This window comes from Thamnophis sirtalis, unplaced genomic scaffold, assembly GCF_051295495.1.
Source record: "Thamnophis sirtalis isolate CommonGarterSnake01/CBP01778 unplaced genomic scaffold, rThaSir2_p1.2 scaffold_3, whole genome shotgun sequence".
In the NCBI taxonomy this organism is placed as follows: domain Eukaryota; kingdom Metazoa; phylum Chordata; class Lepidosauria; order Squamata; family Natricidae; genus Thamnophis; species Thamnophis sirtalis.
Window position 1 is genome coordinate 113,385,234 of NW_028261383.1, and position 21,096 is coordinate 113,406,329.

General features: G+C 39.0%; 1 protein-coding gene across 2 annotated transcripts in view; it reads right to left on the reverse strand.

The window, feature by feature from the left end:
* PKN1 (protein kinase N1) overlaps positions 1–18,994 on the reverse strand; it is a 79,660-nt gene extending 60,666 nt beyond the window's left edge. The window contains exon 1 of one of the 2 annotated variants that reach the window (XM_087709731.1): positions 18,504–18,994. In XM_087709731.1, coding sequence (XP_087565857.1) covers positions 18,504–18,524 — 21 coding nt within the window. In that variant the 5' untranslated portion in view covers positions 18,525–18,994. Of the gene's footprint in view, positions 1–1,250; positions 1,272–18,503 lie in introns of those variants that run through there. The other variant, XM_087709732.1, reaches the window with a different exon arrangement.
* Between the last annotated feature and the right edge of the window lie 2,102 nt (positions 18,995–21,096).

Sequence of the window (21,096 nt, forward strand, 5' to 3'; positions counted from 1 at the left end):
GACAAAAATTAAGATTCTAGTTTTGGACAGTAACATCCCAGAAACAGTATTGATAATTACTGATATCTGCACACAAAGAATCAGCTTTGCTTTATGCACTCCACAAATGTCTGTTTCTATTCTCAAAATAGCAGACCACTCCATTCTAAGACATATATAATACATTTTAAGACATGCTTTTCAAACTATTTTTCATTTGGAAGCCACAAAGTTTGGCTGACCTTACTAGCTAACCAACTTAATTTTATTTATAAACAACACTGTTATCTTCTTTGCCACTTCCTCCTCTTTGTAGGAGTCATAAGCCCGATTCCACAAAGCACTTTACAGGTATTGGTATTTTTAATATAGTACAACAAAATATAATATGAAGCCAGAGATAAGAAGCAATTATTGTTCAGAAAAAGATGATTAAATATATCAAAGTTCTTCAAATTATGAAAGATTTCTATTCTTAAATTAGCTATTGATAATATGCATGAACTAGATTTCCAAACAATCTTTTTTATTTGTAAAGGTACTTGGTTTTTGCTCAGTTTTCTAAACCATTACTTTTGATTTAGTTTAAAAATTTGTGAATTTTTGCTAAATGTTGGAATCAGGCCTCCCAACTGGTTTATTCCATTAAGATAACCAAGTATATCAAAGTTGTACCTCCAGGTTTGCTCTGTTTTGTTAATTAATACCGATAAAAGCATATCCTTGAAATAGAGCATCACTCTAATTATTTTGTACTATTCTAAGATAGTATTCCCTATATGTGTTCAGACAAATCCAAATCCAAGGACTATAATCATGCTGTTTTGTTCCAAGTGGCGTCCCTAAAGTGTAATGGAAAATGGTGGATTCCCCACACCACCCAATACATCATTCACTTGCAGCTATTAAAGCACAAAGAGTAGCAGGAATGGACAACTTATGAAACTAAAGCTCTGATTAACAGATTGTTAACATTAGCCAATTGCTGGTCAGAGCCAATATATAGCAAACATATTAGAAGAAATGAGTATCCATAGCAAACTGCCTGCTTATACAACAACAGTCATTCAGAAAAGTTGTATCTTAGTTTTGCAGTGAAGCCACCAGAACAGCTTCTCAAATTCAAAAGCAGGCAGTTGTAGCAATCAGAGGCACTTTGTATTCAAAGAAGAATCTCTCTCTCTCCCTCTCTCCCTCTCTCTCTCTCTCTCTCTCTCACACACACACACACACACACACACACACTAAAAGAACCCCATTGCTTCTCTCACCTCCATCACAGAAAGGATTCAAAGCTTTGAGCACTGAGAGGTACCAGCAGTTCTTCTATGTTCTTCCAGAAAATATTCTGTATCCAAGATGAATATGGAAATAGTAAACAGGCACACAAGAGCCTTGGCAGACACATGAGCTCTCATTCTCGCTACTGAAGCACCCAACACGAAGCCCTTTTTTGCTCCCCCTCCCCTCCCTGTAATAATATAGTGTTACAAGGTATCCGTTTCTGGTTTCACTTCCATTTTGTGAAAAGCAAGTCAGAGCCCAGGGAAGAGGCTGAAAAAGTTTATACTGCAAAGCCAAACAGCCTACATTTCTAAATTGCAACTCCCAATAGCTGTAGAAATCATGAAGGATGCCTTCAATTCTAGTTCAAAAACATATGAAATACTACAGGCCACCTTTCTCTATTTTACAGCTATATTAAACTGTCATGGCCCCACAATTTCAAGCCGATACAACAAAACATAGACAGTTCTTGACTTACAACTGGTTCTTTAGTAACTGTTACAACGGGTTTTAATTACAACCCAGTTTTGAAGTTCTGACATCCAGCCCCCACCTGTACACTCACTCATGTGACCACATGGTGGATGCTGAGCAACCAGCCCCCATTTACAACGGTTTGCAGCATGCCACAATCACGTGACCACATTTTATAATGGTTTTGCTGAAAATCAGCATTTACTTCTGGTTTTTGGTGAAACCGGCCCAAAAGGAACTACTGGTTCGCTTAACAGCTGTGTCATTCACTTTATGATGGCTGTCTTCACTTAGTGATCACCACAAAATAGTTCATAGAAAGGGTGGATCACATGGATGATCCGACTTACAACCGTCATGACTTAAAATCATGATGGGCAGGCTCCATTGCAGTCATAAGTTGAGGACTACCTATAAAACATACATTCATACACAAGAATTATTGGATGGCAAGGTATCTCACGATTCAAGCTGGGATGTACTGCTGGGAGGTTATCAAAGTAGGTTAACAATATAAACATGTATGAACCCAATCTAGACAGTAGCCACTGTTACCAGAAACTCCCAATTTTAGACATGTCACTGTGTGAATCCACATGTCCTTGCAAAACTATATACATATGTACAGAGTCTTGTAGATTTCCTCAGATGGAATCTAATGTACTAGTAAATTTTGATTCTAAGTAGGTTCGGGTAACAGAGCATATACCCCAGAGGTGGACTGCTCCCAGTTCGACCCAGTTCGACTGAACCGGTAGTGGCAGCAGAGGCTCCGCCCACCCCCACCCCCGGATGCTTATGAGCATGCAAGCACGAGCAAACTGGTAATAAACTGGTTAGCAACCCACCACTGGTATACCCTGTTTCCCTGAAAATAAGACCTTCCCGGATAATAAGCCCAGTCGGGCTTTTGAGCACATGTGCTAAAATAAGCCCTCCCCAAAAATATTGCAACACAGCAGCAACCATGAAGTGACCATGCTCGTTGCCTCCTGCACCTCAAAAATAATAAGACCTCCCTGAAAATAAGGCCAAGTGCTTATTCCGGGGGTCAAAACAAAATAAGACCCTGTCTTATTTTTAGGGAAACATGGTAGATAGAAACTGAATCATATTTTAGTCACGAATTTTTGAGATATGCAGGCAGCCTAATATACTGTACTTTGATGGATATGTGGCTATAAAGATATAATTTGGGAGCTGGCTCTTTGTAATCTAAAAAGTATTCACATCAGGTAATGTGCCTATGCCAAATTACATTTTAAGTTTTGCTCTGTTTTAAAAACACTGCATTTTCTTCTATTTAGACATAGAGAAAGACAGCTTGAATCCGTTACTAAGGAAGTAATTTGAGGCTCCTGGGACATGAGAAGCAGGAACTGCATAAACATTTCCAAAGAAGTATTTGCATTATTCTGTTAGAGAAAAAATAAGTCAAATAACATTGCATTTGTAAAATCTAATTTATCGTGGCTGGACCAGAGTCTGGATAAAATAAATTAATAAAAGCAGCCATGAAAAGGTAGGTAGGTAGGTAGGTAGGTAGATGATAGACAGACACGCACACACATATCTGATTGGGAGGGTAATACAAGCAGCAAAATTAAAGGAAAATAAAAAGCAAACAAATCAGGCCATGAAAATTACAGTGATTGCAGCAGTTATTTAAAAAGTAGTGTTAAGTGATAATACAAATTTCCTGGCTTTGGTAAATTACTGAATATGTAGCACTTAATTTAGAAAAGCACCTGTGACCTCAATTCAGGTAATGACAATACTGAATTTCTCGACAAAGTATATATAACTTCAGAATTGAATTTCCTTCTGAAATTCTTCCCACTCCCGCCCCATAGGATGGCCAATACCCAATAGCTCAGTTGGTTGAAATGGTCCTTTTCTATAAAGATAAATAGACCAACCCTGACCACTTTTTGGTGGCCTACAGAAATTCTGCTATGAAATTGAATGCCCCAAAATACAAACATAATTTTGGTAGAAGCAAAAAGAGGTCAGCAGAAAGGCTTATTACACATGAAAGGGTTCTTTTTTCCAAATCACAATCTCTGAAAATCCTATCCCTACTTATCTGTATAATATCATAATGACATTGCTTCACTTGCTGTAGCCATTAGTTGCCCCAAAAGTACCAAAATTAAAGTATTGCTATTTCTCAGATTTGCAGAAACCGACCTAACTGTGCTATTAAGGCAACAATATTAAATATTGTTGATTAAATAAATTACATAATATAGGAGCAAAGTTGTCATCTGAGTCTGCCTGTGGTTTGTGTCTTTTATATGTAGCTTTATGTTACTGGTGTAGTCATAGGGAGAACAAAGTCTAACAAAAAAAATTATGTCCAGATTCAGCATCTGTCCTTGACAAAACACTGGAATAATTTTAACAGCAAACTATAGATGCCAAATACCCTGTCATTTTCTTTTTTTAGTTGTCTTATAGTTATTAAACTGGGCACTAATCCAACATTGATTAACTATATCTAATTAGATGAGCATCATAAATCCTCAAACTATATGGTAAAATCAAACCTGCTACAGACCAAACCAAGCATGATTGGTATTAATTTCACAATTCATCACAACATAACCTCATAAACCTATGTGAATTCCACAATCCTTGGGCATGCGTAGCCTGATCATGTGCAGAGGATTTAAAATTTAGATACAATCTAGTCTACAGAAGGCAAATAAGATTCTTGCATCATCTGTCAGCCAGATGTGTACAGGAAACTAAAAGCTAGTCTTTTAAAAAGTGAAAGATTCTTGATAATAAGCAGGTCCTGCTATTTAACATAAATGGTGATTAATAGCATTACTTCCTGATGGATTTGTAGATATGTTGAGAAGTATCACCTAATTTGCTTGTTGACATAAAAGCCACCAAAAAATTATCAGAATTGGGAATTTATTATGTACTGAGCAAAATCGATGTATATTTTCTTGGAAGGAAGTCATGTTATCTGTGTTGTCTTTATTCAGTGATCCCTGACTCTTTGTGATCCAGGAATAACATTTCACTAGGACTATCTGTCAATAACTGCTTTTTAAAATTCTTGTAACATTCATCTTTATATAATTAATAACATTGAATTTCCTTTGATCCCCCCACCCCGCATCATGATCTTCTCTAATGAATCTTGCCTTTCCACTACATATTCAAAATATCTAAGTCTTAAGTTTGTTATTATTATTTGTTTTTTGTGTAGGCCAGGGGTTGGCAACCTTAAACACGCAAAGAGCCACAAAGATCCTAACCAGAAGCCCCCTGATCAATTCTGGAGCTGACCAGAAGTCCGGTTCCCCCACCATAGAGTTTCCTCCTAGCGCCGCATCCTTTTTCCTCTACCTGTCCTAACCAAAATCCCTATCAATTGTGGAGCTGACTGGCATCAGGAAGCTGCAGCAGAGGGATGAAAGACCCACATGTGGCTCCAGAGCCACGGGTTGCTGTCCCCTGGTGTAGACCAAAATATTCTCAACAATTTTCCACAGCCACAGCAGTTTCATTTTTCCTTGTTTAGTCTTTCCAATGATCCAACTTTCATCACTCTAAGGTCAGAACTGGAAAAAAAATGTAATTTTGACATTGACATTCATTGTCAATGTGATGTTTCTATACTTTAATATCTAATATTGTCCAGACTTGATAAAATGTTTTCCTCTTTTTCTTAAATATATCTGTTGTCCAGGAAGTAATGCTATTAATCACCATTTCTGTTATATAGTAGATCCTATCTATTCGTATTAAGTTATCCTCAGTTTTTTGTGCTCCTTGTATCACCTTACCTTTTGCTCTTCCCTATAAATCAGTATTTTGGAATAATTTTCCTCTGTTTTATTGCCTTTCAGACTTTCTGGGGAGGGCCAGTATTTTCAGTATATCAAGAAACAACTAGTTTGCATTTCAAGATACCTTTATTTGCTTCACCTGTGTGATGTCTTGAATTTTTGCCCAAAGTTATTCAGGCACTGTACAGTACTTATCAATTCTAATACATTTAAACTATTACCCACATAATGCAATTATGTGGAATATTGCTGATATTGTTTACATGATATTTGTTTTATGAATTTAAGTGGTAATGTTGAATCAATAATGTTACAATCTGAACTGCAGTCAGAACCTGGCCTTGTTTGTGTAACAATTTTCCCCCCATCTTTGCTTATAGAGTATGCAGTTAGTTTCATTCTGGTTAATATTCATCTGGAAATGTCCACGTGTAGCAATAGCAATAGCAATAGCAGTAGACTTATATACCGCTTCATAGGGCTTTCAGCCCTCTCTAAGCGGTTTACAGAGAGTCAGCATATTGCCCCCAACAATCCGGGTCCTCATTTTACCCACCTCGGAAGGATGGAAGGCTGAGTCAACCCTGAGCCGGTGAGATTTGAACCGCTGAACTGCTGATCTAGCAGTAGCCTGCAGTGCTGCATTTAACCACTGCGCCACCTCGACTCTGTAGAGTCCTCTTTTAGATAGTTGAAAAATGTAATTGCTATAAACTTTAATATGCTTGGCAGAACTGTTATTAATCTGTTTCCTGCTTCATTCCATAAAGTAAGACAACATTTTCTCATTATTTCAAATGTTATTTTATTTCCGAATTTATTATTCCAGTTTCCTATAATTAGTAAGATACATTTCTCCAATGTTGTATCTACAAGATGCTGCAAATTGTTACAACTTTCAAACTGTTTATGCTCTGCATCTGCTATTGGAACATAGGTTAGGGTCTCCATAATACTCATTGGTTTGCCTTGAATTTGATCTGACATTATTACATCATTTTGGGATTGTTTTCAAGCACTGTCTTTGATATTCCCTTTTAAAATAATGATGGTAACTGTTTTGTTTTCAGTAGAAGCTCCTCTGTGACCCATTTTACTCCATTTAAGTTTACTAATTCCCTTGACATTGATTCTGAATCTTGATTCATGGTTCTAACATTCTATGTATCAGCATAGACATACCTTTGCAATACCAAACTTTATTTTCCCTCTTGCATCGTCATGGTGTCATCACAAGATGTATCAAGATTTTTTCCCCTTCGCTAAATGGGCGTGGCCAGTGCATGATGCATATGGGCTGCGGGCCACAAGTTTGACAGCCCTGATGTAGATGACATTAATATATATCCTAGTGTCTCTGTTTAGAATCCACTTAAGAGTGAATTTCTTGGAAACTATTTTCACTGAATTCTATGGTATTTACTACTAACTTCCCCAAAATTGCTGCCATCTAGATGTATAAAGGTAAAGGTTCCCCTCACACATATGTGCTAGTTGTTCCCGACTCTTGGGGGTGGTGCTCATCTCCATTTCAAAGCTGAAGAGTCAACGCTGTCCGAAGACATCTCCGTGGTCATGTGGCCAGCATGACTAAATGCCGAAGGCACACGGAATGCTGTTACCTTCCCACCAAAGTGGTCCCTATTTTTCTACTTGCATTTTTACATATTTTCGAACTGCTAGGTTGGCAGAAGCTAGGACAAGTAATGGGAGCTCACTACGTTATGGGGCACTAGGGATTCGAACCGACCCTTCTGATCAACAAGCTCAGCATCTTAGCCACTGAGCCAACGTATCCCTGATTCTTAGATGTATAGGGCAACTCAAAAAAGGTCTGAGATCAATGAGTCACTTCTTTAAAAAAAACAGTCGCAATACTAGAAATTTAGTTTTGAGCAATGCCACTTAAAATCTCCTCTCATTCACAGGATGAAAAAAGTCTAAAAGTTATCGTTAACAGCACCATAAAACTGTATGATTTGAATGCTAAAAACAATACTAGATGTTCTTTGGCATTCTACTAAAAATTATTGAATTGAATGATTTTACTAAAAACAGCACATTAATTGTGATAATCTTGTGGGTTTTCAGACCATCTCAATACTTATATCTTTGGTTCGGATAGGCAGTCCACTGTTGAAGTTAAGGAAATGCCTTACTGTTCAATGCATTACCAACTTTCCAAAATGCTTTTGATTTTGAATAGAAAATAAACAGATAATTGCTAGCTACACTTAGTATCAATCTAAGATACTGAAGAAGGGAACACTGTCCTTTATAACCATATAGAAAAGCTTACTCTAAAATATTTATAGACAGTGACTTAAGCCTTCAGATACCATCAAAATGAGATGGGCAGCAAATAAATCTAATAAATAAATAAAATGCACCTTATCTGCTTTGGCCAATAGTTCAATTTCATGTTTCGGATTTACATGTTCACACAGTGTGCACATGTCTTTAATTTATCTATCATTTGCTAGTTACTATTATTTCAGACAAAAAGAAGAGTTGTTGCATGGCAGATCTCTGTCTATATAAATATTCAGATAGGTTCCGAGACCTGAGCCTTGGCAGTAAATTAAAAGAAGAAAAAATGGCATTAATGCCAAGCAGAGTTTTTAAAAAAAACAAAATCCAATGAAACTTGGTGTAATCTAGGCACTTCCTGGATATTAATGGTATTCATTGAAAGTACGGGTATCATGTTTACAGCAGTAAACAGCAAATTAAAGGTGGACCTGAAATCAACAGTCAACATAATCCCAGAACAGGGCTTTAAAACTATTATTTGTTGAACAAACTGTGATGAGGTTCCCACATAAATCTATGCTAAAGTAGGGGCTTCATACCTCACATTGTCAAAGCCAGACAAATCATTTTGTGGCTTTTTTATGCCTGACACAGCCAATATCTATGAGGCAGTCTCTAAGCTGGCCAGCCAAACAGTAATGGCTTTCAGCTAAGGGATCCTAGGGATCTATAGAATAAACTATAAATAAACATAGCAAAGAACTATTAGTTCTTCCCCGACATTACAATTTATGGGACTTGCTGGATAGAAATTAAAACAATGAAACTACTTAGAATCAGGTTTAAATATTGATATAGAAACATATTAACTGAATTGTTCAAGGTCTGCAATTTCTCTGGGAAATTGCATCAGAAGAGAGATAAATTAGCATCATTTACAGGATTTCTCCCTTCAGATAGATAGTCAGGGTCTTTCTGACTATCTACAGAACTCCCTTTCTTCCCTCCCCATTTTGATTCTGATGCCTCAAATATTTTCACATGCACTTTTTCCCCCTACAGAATGTAAATTTTTTTTCACATGCACTTTCTTTTTCCTAATTTGGGGAACAGATTTGGAGAAGCAAAAGCCAACAGCCTTGCAACTCCAAAGAGGAACACTTGATCCTCTCCATTAACTCAATCTGAATTGTTTATATAAAAAGGAAAGCTTCTTTCCTCAATGAATAAGATAGATTCAAGCTTCGTTCAAGCCAGCGGTTACAAACTACTGCTGTCAGGCTCCTTTGGAGAAAGTTCCAGACAGGAATAGCTTCCATCCATAGCACAATCGCTATGTAACTGTAACACTAGTACACACTTGGTAGTCACCACTTCAGATTGCAGAACCAGCAACGAAAAGAACACAACTTTCCCTCCAAATCAAGAGAAGGTTTGGCTCCAGTGAGCCAAGCCAAAGAATCTTACATTTAGTTCAAACGGAGAAAGACACACACAAGCCCTAAAGTAGCAAATCTAAGGAATGCAAAGGGTTGGAATTATTTCTCTTTTGCATAAAGAAAATAAAAACTCTAAACTCTATTAGTATTAGTTAACCCCGGGGGGGGGGGGAGTATAATGTTCAGAGATACACACGACTGTTCTTCTGAAAGATACATTTATTCAGTTGGCTATTGTGCAGCATTTGTTGTACAGAATTATATGGGAACTCAAAGCATAGTAACATATTCTATTTTGCTACTGAAACATTAAGTCTGAGCATCATGCAAAACCATATTCCTTTTGGACAAACTCTGTTTTACAGCTCCCACACGCTATAGAAGAAACCTCAGAGGATCAGCATCATTAAAGCTATTAAAAGAGAGCTTGCATCCGAATACACAATTGTTCAGATGGCCCTGCAAAGAATACTGTATTAGGCTGCAGGAAAGAAACGCAAGCAGACAATAAGGGATGCAAAGAATGCTTTGGAAGAAACTAACATTAATAACATTAAGATCAACAATGAGTTATTTAAATAAAGTAGCAGAAAAAAGACTAAGAAATTGAAATGCTTGATATATAGGAGTCAAAGCAGATCTAATAAATAGCTTAAATGAAAAGTTAATTCCTCAAATGTACCTTTGTGCAGAAGACTAGGAAATGTTTTCAGGAATGAAATACTATATATGAAAACAGGGCAAATTGATTTTGAGGTTGATGAATATGATTACAAAAGGGATCTTCAAGGCATGAGAAAAAAAAGATGGTGGTTTGCAATGCATTTACCAGGACAGAAAATCTGAATGGCATGTGAAAAACAGACCAGGGAAATCTGTTCAATTGTTAACCTTTTTTCCATGGATGGGTTGCCATGATCTAAGTCAAGAAGGCAGAATTAGGAAGCTTCCCTTGTAAGGAGAACAGACAAATTACCAAGAATTTAAAATTCTTAATAGCTACTTACAGTCACAAATCAAAATTTTCAGAGTCTGCTATTACCAGATTTATTAAAACGGAAAAAAGTAATTAGATCTGGCAACTGGATATATTTACTTTAGCACCCAAATTATCTTTAAATTCATTTCTTGACAACCTGTTTAATAACCTGTTATGTACTGGGAAAATATCTACCTGTGCTCTTGATAAAGGAAGAACATGGAGATAATGTCTACTTGTAATATTCTAAAAGGGACACGGTGGCTCAGTGCTTAGACGCTGAACTTGTCAATCAGAATGGTTGGCAGTTTGGCTGTTTGAATCCCTAGCAGTGCATAACAGAGTGAGCTTCCGTTACTTGTCCCAGCTTCTGGCAACCTAACAATTCGAAAGCATATAAAAATTCAAGTAGAAAAATAGGAACTACATTTGGTGGGAAGGTAACAGTGTTCCGTGCCTTCGGTGTTTAGTCATGCCAGCCACATGACCATGAAGACGTCTTCGGATAGCGCTTGCTCTTCGGCTTTGAAATGGAGATGAGCACCGCCCCCTACAGTCGGAAACGACTAGCACATATGTGCGAGGGGAACCTTTACCTTTACCTTATATTATTTTCCTATATTCTTTCAAGTCTCTTAGCCAGCCATTATAAGCATTTTGATAAAGTAAATGAAAATCTCTTGAGCAAACTTAATTCAATTATGAAAGAAGAGGTTTTTTTTAATTGGATCGATAATTAGTAACCAGTAAGAATGTTAAGTGTAAAATAAATGGACAATAGAGTTCCCCAGTGCTCCTTAATTGTTCATAAATGATTTACAATTCAAGGTAAGCGGAAGCTATATTTTCTAACACCAATTAATGTATGATAATTAATGAGACAACAATAATTCCCAAAGGATCTCTCCACACTGGAGGAATTTAAAACAAACAAGCATAAAATGGCAAACACATAAACAAGTACAATTGGAAGCACAAAAAAAACCTAACTTTTGTGATTAAAGCTGATAGTGACTCTTCAGAACTTGACATTCCTATAGATAGCTCAATAAAATACCCATCCAGTGCACAACTGTTGGAAAGAAGGCCATTAAAAATTAAAATGTTCATATTGTGATGTTTTATAAACAAGTGCCAGATGCAACCACACTTTGAATAAGTAATACAGTTCTGATTGCATCTCAAAAACATTGTGTTAAATTGTGCTTGAATAGGCGGGGAAATGTTCATTCAATTTGATATCTGAATCCAGGATCCTTAAATAAACTTGTACAATGAGAAGTTCAAGACAGAAGCGTTGTCACTGTTCATATTGCCACTATGTGGTAGAGAATGCCAGTTTATTGTACAAACCTAAACTGTGAAATTCATTGCTGCAAGATGTAGAGATGGACACCAAATCGCTTGGATTTAAAAAGGGTGTTAAGCAATTTATGACTACTGTACCATAAAAAGGAGTACTGTATGCTATTAAGCATGATGATTACACATTATTTCCAAGATTGGAGACAGCATGAAGAATTTAGGCAGAAAGGTACACTGCATTTTTGTCTTGCTTGTGCAGATCTCAAAGGCATTTACTGGCTGCTCTAGGAATAAAATGTTGGACGACAACTTCTTCTATTCTTATGGCTCTGTGCAAAGAGCATATTCACATTCATGAATTTTACCATCATGTTATAGATATTATTGTAATGGATAGAAATGTAAACTACCTCTGTCAAATTTTGCTGGCCATAAAATCAATACAAATATTTAGGTAAAATTATTCCCCTACCATGAGAATACTGCATAAAAAATGAAAAATGAATGCAGTTCGTCCCACTGTGAGATATATAGTTCTTTGCATCTGCTGCACAACTGCGCAATCTGTACATTACAGATCAGTATTGACACACTAATTCTATTCAAAAGGTAAGACTCAAGAAAACAAATTAATTAATGCTCTCTCTTAAAACTTATTTAGCATTTGATGAAATTGTTAAAGAAATCCAGATACATGGAACTTCTGCCTATTCATTTTATATCAGACTTTATGGGAAAGGTTGTTCAGAAGGCAATTCAACTGCTACTCCAGGCAGCCGTGATGGAGACAGATGGTATGGACCTTTTTCAGTTAGTTTCAGGCTGGGACACAATACAGAGGCAGCATTGATTCTTGTTGTGAAACACTTCTGGCAGAACTAGGATAGGTTAGTGTTGTTGTCTTGGTTCTCCTTGATACTTTAGGGATTTTTGATACTATTGATTTATGGCATCCTTCTGGATTGCCTATTGGGAGTAGGGGTGAAAGTGGGAACTGTTCCATGGTAGTGCTGCTCTTTTCTATGTGGATGGACTCAAATGATATTGATAGTGGAGGAGACATCAAAGGCTCTTAACCTGTGGGGTGCCTCAAGCATCAATATTGTCACCACTTAGATGGCCTTGCCCAATAGTTTAATGTAGAAATTAAATAGAATAATTTGAATCAAATATCAATAATATGCTGATGATACCGGTTTTATATCTTAATTCCAGGCCATCCTAGTGATGCTGGAATCTGGAGATTCAGAGCGCTGAATGATTCAGAAGAGACTTAAATTCAACCCCAGCAAAACTGAGAGAGGCTGAGGATACTTTGAGCTCTTGTCCCAGAAATTTTCATCTTTAGTCCTAGATAAGGTAGTATTTCCCCATTTGAGATGTGTCAGTAGCTTAGGAATTTTCCTGGATTGTCAGATCCTTATCTTTAAGGGAAGGAAGGTCTTTGCACAGATTCTTCTGCTTCACCAGTTGCCCTCACTTCTAGATTGGGGAGGCTCTCCAGATGGTTAGTAACCCTAGTTACTTCATGTTTGGGCACTAACAATTTGCTCTACAAGGGGCTGCCCTTGAAGACCACCTGGAATCTATAATCATTCCAGAATGTAGCAATGCAAACAGTAATAGTATGCCACTATATATGCCCAGGTAATACCCTATTCCTGTGATGGCGAGCCTATGGAACGCGTGTCACAGGTGGCACACAGAGCCCTCTTTGCGGGCATGCCAGCTGTTGCCCCAGTCCAGCTCCACTGCACATGCGCACATGCCTCCCACCGGCCACCTGGTCTTCGGGTCTCTGCTGCATACGCGGGGGGGAGGGGTGCATGCATGGGGCTCACATTGCATTTTGGGTCCCGTTTTGGCTTCCAGGTTGGTGCAGGTGGCTTTGGGACTGGAAGGCTCCTGCACCAACCTGGAAGCCAAAAATGGGCAGGGGGGAGGCAGGGTGCATGGGGGAGTTCAGGGGTGGTCGCACGCACATGTGCGGGGGTGCAGGGAGTGTGCACACACATTGCATTATCAGTGCAGGCGCGCTAGCGCGTTGTTGCACATGCATACGCTTTCAGCATGCAACAACAACAAAGATTTAGCCATTAGTGCCCTATTCCATGAAATGCATTGGTTGCCAGTTAGCTTATAAGTGCAATTCAATGTGCTGGTTACCATTTACAAATATCCTTCAAGACTTAGAGTCTGGCTATCTGAGGGATAGCCTGTTTCCAATCATTTTGACATTGTATGATTGGACAAAATTGGCATGCTTTGGGTTCATCAATTAAGCAAGGTCATCTAATGATCATCTAGAAAGTTTACTTTCTGGAACAGCATTCCTGAAGAAATCCATATCACCCTACCTTGCTTATTTTTAATAAGTCTTTGAAACCAGTTTTTCCTCCACGTCTTAGATTCGGGTGGATAGTGAATTTCCTTTTGGGACCAATGCTGCTACTTTTAAAAATTATTTTGATTTCCTATTTTTAATATTATACATTGCCTCTGTGTTTGATAGATACATTTTATCCATATATACCTTAACTGGCTATTAGAAGACATGATTTTTAGCTATTAGTCAAAACCTGATATTCAAAGTCTCCCAACTTAACACATGAGGGCGTCAATCAGAAGAACTTCCTCGAATTTGGATAATAAAGCAAATATAGGTTCTATTTTTTTTAAAAAAATCCAGAAGCTTCTGCTTCTCTATTTTGACTTTTTCACAGACTAGTCACAACTTCAGTCAGACCAGTTACAACTTTATCACATTTACTCTGATTTGTGAATTTAGTCTTATGTCTTGCTGGCTTGTTGTTAAACTATATATTGATCTACTGTTAAACATTTGTATATACATTTCTATAATTAAAGTTAAGCAATTCTAAATTATTGCACATATACCTTAAAAATATTAAGCCTCTATTCTTCAGCATTTGTCTAAGCCTGGCGTTATGCATTACATTAAGAAAAGAAGGAAAAAAGATGAATCTGCAAAAAAAACACCTTGATTTTATTCTTAGTTAAAAACTAATATAGTAACATCTTACCTATAATGCTTTACAATAGATTGGCTCTACATGATATTCTGAATCATAAAGTAACCAATCATATTTTACCCTGATTTGTCATGTGAACCCAACTGATATGGTTAGCTGATGGTTCCATTACATCATACAAATATAGAAAATAGGGTTAACTAAGTAAACTATGTGTTTCAATAAGTCATTGGTAAATGCATCGTGTGAACACAATCATTTCATTAAAAATGTTTGGACAAACTATCTATAGGAAAGAAATAGTACTTTATCCAACTGAACAATGGAAAAAATTGCCACATAATAAAGTTTGCATTAGGTTTCCACATGTTTTACTTTCAAGTCTAGAAGGCGCTGGTATCAAACTGTGAAAAAGGAACTGTCCTTTTTCTATTTGTCTCATTTAAAGGCAAAGATCTAAACTAAATGTTACACATCTTCATGACTAAATGGCTATTTTTCCAAATGAAAAACAAACCTTAAATATCACAATCTGGAGGTAAGAAATGTGAGTGCTTGCTTTTCCCAGTCTCACTAATAAAATATCAAGATTTTACATCACATTTTTTAATTTAGTCAACATATTTAAAGTCTGCTTTTCAAAGATCTAACCTTAATAATAAAGGTTTCAGACAATAAAGGTATAAAAACATTTAAACCTTTATTGAAAAGCTGTACTGTCATTCAGAAAGTAAAAGTAAATTTGAAGTTTAAAGAACTTTATAAACCTTCCTTTAAATACTTCTGCTCTCTTTCTATTCCTTTGCAGCCAACTGCCCAATTCTAAGGCTATTTTTCTTTTTCTAAAAAAACAACAGATATTAATGCATGCATTTAATGCCTTCAATTTAGCACATTCTCATGTACCCTTGCATATATTCATAATCTGAAGAGATTGAAATTCAGTTCACAGCTCAAAGCAAACTGTTCTCTTGCTCTTTGTTTTGTATTTGTCATTTTTACAATATTTTGAAGCATTTTGTCTAAAAATATTGTTCTTCATTTCAAACATCCAAGCTAAACAATATAAAATGCAATGTCAGGATAAAGCTTAATCTGATGTTTTGTCCCTTTTAGCTCAATAGACTGTTGACAGTACAAGGTAAGGGCTGACAGTAATGGATTTGATAATCAGCACCATATCTTTAATAATTGAAATGTTGTTAGCTCTACAGACAAGTAAGATTGGTTTTAGCACATCGATTTTTAAGCTGGCAATGATCATTTAAACAAGCAAGCAACAAATCATATACCAGCTATAATTCTTATCTTGCAGTTTACTGTAAAGAAAAGGACTGTCAGATGCCCATTCTTTCCAAAGCAGACTAATGGCCAAAAAAACTTGGCCACAAAGCAGAAATCTCTATCCAGCAGTTCCAGAAAGTCTTTAATATTCCAATCAACAGGTAGCCTTATATGCTGAATCCTTAAAACCCCACTGCAGGCCCATTCCACATAACATTGCCTAAATGAAATTTGCCTAGCAAATGCTTTATTGCAGGAAATGGTCTGTGCATGTCTCCCTGATTAAAAATCTTACATCAGCACTTTAAACTCCTTTTTCAAGAGAACTCCCTAGATACCACAGAAAGAAAAAATAATTCCAAACAAATGAAAACAGATTTATGACAGGAAAGAAAAACTTAAACTAATGGCAACAATCATAGTACAAGGGAGAAAGAAAATAAAACTACCCTGTTAGCATGTGCTAAAAATAAGCCCTCCACCAAAAATATTGCAACACAGCAACAGGTCACCATAAGGTGACCATGCTCACTGCCTCCTGCACCTCAAAGAAATAAAGAAAAAGAAAGAAAGAAAATAAGACCTCCCCAAAAATAAGGCTGCTTATTTTGGGAGTCAAAAGAAAATAAGACCCTGTCTTATTTTGGGGAAAACATGATATATGTAAAGAGGAAAGGAAATGTATCATATCCTAGCAAAAATCAAGAGAAATTATATTCCATTTCATTTACTTTGCCTGCCCTAAAGTGGAAACATCCTTCTGAAGTTAAAGGAAGGTCTCATTCTGGGACACACAAAGGAAGAAGGAATAGAATTTCCAAGACGGCGCTGATTCAGACTCAGAAGCAGGTAAGAATAGCCAGGCTGAATCAGGTCAAAGCCCTTCCAATCAAGCATTCTGATGTGCCCACTCAACCCATCAGGCCCATACTAATGGGAAATCCACAAGCAGGATTGCATTAGCACCTTCCAATTGATGTTTCTACCAACTGATACTGATAGAGACATAGGGCCTCATAATACACAATCATCATCATTATCCATGGAATTGTTTAAAAAATTTTTTTAAGTTTTTTCAAACTGGGAACTCTCCCATGGTTTGTGGTAGAGAATTCTGTAGTTTAACTGCACACTTCTTCGAGCGACTTTTTTCTGTCTAAATCTCAAAGTATTCAGCTTTGGGGTGGGAAGAATTCTAATATTAGGAGAACAACAAAAATCCCTATTTAATCTTTTTATACTGTGTCTAACTTCATATGTTCTGTCAAAAGCCTCTTCTTGCTTGAAATCTAAAATGGTGTAGCTTCTTTTCATTGGCGTTAATTCACTGAACCTTTCGACTGCTCTAATTCCATAATACCCTCCTGAAATGTCAGGACCAGAAATATAAATGGCATTCCAAGTATGGTCACATTGACAGGAGTAGATTAAGACATTGCAGCATTTGGCAGTGATGTTTTCAATTCCTTTCCCAATGAGCCTTAACACATAGTGGAATTCACTTTTTCACAAAGTCATACATTGGATCAATGTTTCTGCCACAGCCTCAAGTTCGTCTTCCTGAGCAGATGGACATCCTTTCCCCCCAGCCACTGGGAAAAAAAATGGATTGGGAGCCTTAGTGGTGCAGTGGCTAGAGTGCAGTACTGCAGGCTATTTCTGCTGCCTGCCAGCTGCCTGCAATTTGGCAGTTCAGATCCCACCAGGCACAAGGTTGACTCAGCCTTCCAAAGGCTGAGGACCCAAGTTGGGGGCAATATGCTGACTCTGTAAAACTGCTTAGAGAGCACTGTAAAGTACTGTAAAGAGGTATATTAGTCTAAGTGTTATAGGCCGATCTTTATACATGTTCTAACTTACAGGGAACCTGCTTGGTCTTCCAGCTGGAGACTCCTTTCCAATGTATTTTTCTTTGTCTCTTTTTCTTTTAACCATCCAAAATAAGTTAGTCAAGTCAACAAACCTGGCAAACGTGATTACTCGCCTGTGAAATACCTACTTCAACAGATCAAAAGAAATGAAGTCTTTAATTAGCTACCATCCCATCTAAAACCTGGCTTGTTTCTGTCCCTCTTGAGAGATGTAGTGACAGAGGGCCAGAGGTAGAAGGCACACATTCAGTAAGTTGACTTTATCTTGTACGCAGTCTCGGGTCTGTCTTCCACCCAAGCCAGAAGGGACATGTACAGCCATACCCACTGATATTATGTATCTGTTAATGGGCTTCCAGGAGCAAAAGATGCTGCTAACCAGTTTCCCTTATCAATAAAACAAAATGTTCATGTTTACCGAACAGAGACACCCTCACGACACTACCAAGCAGCAATTCGAGTCTAAGTCCTTGTATCCTTAAGCCCCCCCCCCATTTCCTCCTAGTTACGGAAGGATAAACATAAGCAAACCGCGGGAGTGGGGGGGGGAGGATAGTACCAGGATCGGGCCGCTCGCGCGGTGCCAGCCCCAATGCGGGAATAGTCAGCAGCAGCCCGTCGCCACCGCTACCACCAGCTGGCAGGAGGAGCGGGAAGGGCACGGAGTGAAGTCCGAACCGGGTGTAAGAAGGCGTCCCGCAGCCGCTCGCATCTGTTGCTGCTCCAAAGAAGGCAAGATCGGCGGCCCTTTCCTCCACCCGCTCACAATCCCCGTGTGCCGGCTCTCCGCTCGGGATACAGGCAGGAGCGAGCTCGCCTTGGCTTCTTACCTGAAGCGACTCGTTAGCCATCTCCGCCTCTCGTTTCCCGCCAAGTCTCCACTGGCTTCCTCCTCTTTCGCGTTGTTCCAGGGGAAGCGACTGCTCCCCGGGGCGCTCTTACAGCTACAGCCGATCCGCCATCCTCTCCGCCGCCGCTGGTCGGCGGGGCGTATAGGGAGCCGTTGAGCCCCACAAGGGGGCGGTCCAGCCACCCACAAACAAGCGGCGGCCGAGCGGACCAAAGGAAGGACGACTACGAGAGCTTCACTCAAAGCAGCAGCTTTTGCTCCGGCGGGCAGGCAGCTTGTCTGCAGTGGCTGCAGGAGCGGCGGCGGCGGCAGCTTCGTCTCTCCACGGCCTCCCAAACCTTCGGCCGGAGTGCTTGAGCGGCACAGAAATGCCCTCCCTTCTCCTGACCCGAGTACAGTGTGTGCCACTCACTCTTATTGTTGCTGCGGCGTCGGCCGCGCTGGCTCGTTCCCTCCCAGCGCTCAACTTGCCGGGCTGGTCACGTGGGCGGGGGAGCTGCGAGCGGAGTCGAGTCGAGGGAAGCGGTGGGGCGAGGACGAGGCGGAGAGACTATTGTGGCTGCGGGGAAGGGAGCTGACCGAGACACGGCTATATAGGCGCTGCCCAGCTTTGCGGCTTGCTTGCCGCAGCTGCAAGAGCGGCAGCCGCGCGTTTTCTACGCCGCCGTCTTTCCTTTTTCGGAAAGGAAAACGAGAGATAAAAGCAGCAAAGGGAGGAAGGACTCAGAGGAAGAAACTGGACCCCATGATTTTCCTGCGCTGTGCTTCGCAGAGCCTGGGCTTGGGGTGGGGGGAGTTCTTTTCTGTACTAAGGACAGGGCGGGGCTGCTTTGGACACTCGCTTTTGGAGAGGGAGGCCTGGCTTCCGTTTAGAGCAATGGTTCCCAACCTTTTTTTGGCCATGCCCCACCTAAGCATCTCTAAAACTCTGATGCCCTCCTCCCTGTGACATATAATTCTTACTTTACTCAAATAGTGAACTCTACTCATGGGGAGGAAGCCTAAAAGGCCATTAACTTGGTTTAAACAAGGTTCAAAATTGCCCCCATTAAAAATCAAATTGCTGCCCGTGGGACGCTCGTTGGGAAACACTGGTTTAGAGGCTCCCCCCTCCAGGTGGATCAGATGCTGCTAGATTGGGGGGGAGGGATAGTGCAGTATTTTGGGAGCTACATTTCAATATTGCTGCTACTATCTAGCAGTTGTTCTTTATTCTACACATCCTTAGTAGAGGAGTTGCCACCCATCTTTTTGGAACACCTTTCCACTTCCTTTATCTAATTCTTTGGTTGTATTTTTTTTTAATCAAAAGTCTCTCAGAGTAACTCAAGCATATAGACGGTAGTGCAAAACGCAGCTGGAAAATGAATTATTGTGCCTGGAGAGCCCTGTTTATTTGAATCATTAGGCCACCCTTGATTTCTCCCAATTTTAGCCGGGTCATACCTACACTCCCCTATCCAATCTTTTCTAAAATGGTCTTTTATTATTGAAAACTGTATAACAGTCATAAAGGGAGGTTTATAGCTGTATGCAAGGAAATGTATCTATAAAGAAACGTTGAATTTATGAATACTTGGAACACTTAAGAGTAGCCCTACATCAGGGATGGCAAACCTTTTGGACACCAAGTGCCCAAACTGCACATATGCGAGCATGCAGTGCGCATGCACACACAACCACTCATGCGCAGCAGAGGCCTTCCTGGCTGGCAGGAAGCGGGGCATCCCAACTCCGGTGAGATTTTTTTCCTTTCATGAGCTTCTGTTTCATTATTTGCAGAGAAACAAGCTCATGAAAGTGATCCAACGAAGTTCTGAGCTGGGACAACAGTGCACGTGTCAGCAGAGAGGGTTCTGCGTGCTAACTCTGGCACACGTGCCATAGGATTACCATCATGGCCCTCTATCCACTTTTCATCTGACAGACTCATTTGCTGGCTGGTTTTGACCTTCCTGGCGTTGTCTGGTCGAAATTGAACAGAATTACTGGAAGAAGTGCCTCTGCCCTTTATCAATGGGGATGGAAAGATTCCCCTTGTTGTGATTGTAGTGCTGATATGCAAAGTATTAAACATATTGTGCAAGATTACCCATGATGTGTTCTCTGGTTCCCTAGATCTAGAAGATCTACAATGAAGCAATACAGAGGTGGTCACCTGGATAGCTGAATTGGACAACCAGTTATAAGGCCACTGCCATAACCCCAAAGAAGTTTTATTTATAATTATATGGACTGTATATATATATGTTTACTTCTGTCATGTTCTCATCATGCACTAAATAATAATAATACACTGGCTAGGCCATGGCTATTTGTAGTAAGTGCTCCGTTGTCTCCTTGTCTTTCAAAACATTGGATCCTTTACTAAACATCCACCCAAATAATCCCAAACTTTAAAACTTCTCCAAATCCTTTTTTTTTAGTTGTAATAATGATAATTATACTTAGTATGTGCTTGTAACAAGTGCAGTAAATGTAGATTAAAATTATGTACAATAGTAAACTAATTCATTATAATATAAATATTTCCTAATGATAGGAAATCTATACTATAAATCAGCAGTTCCCAA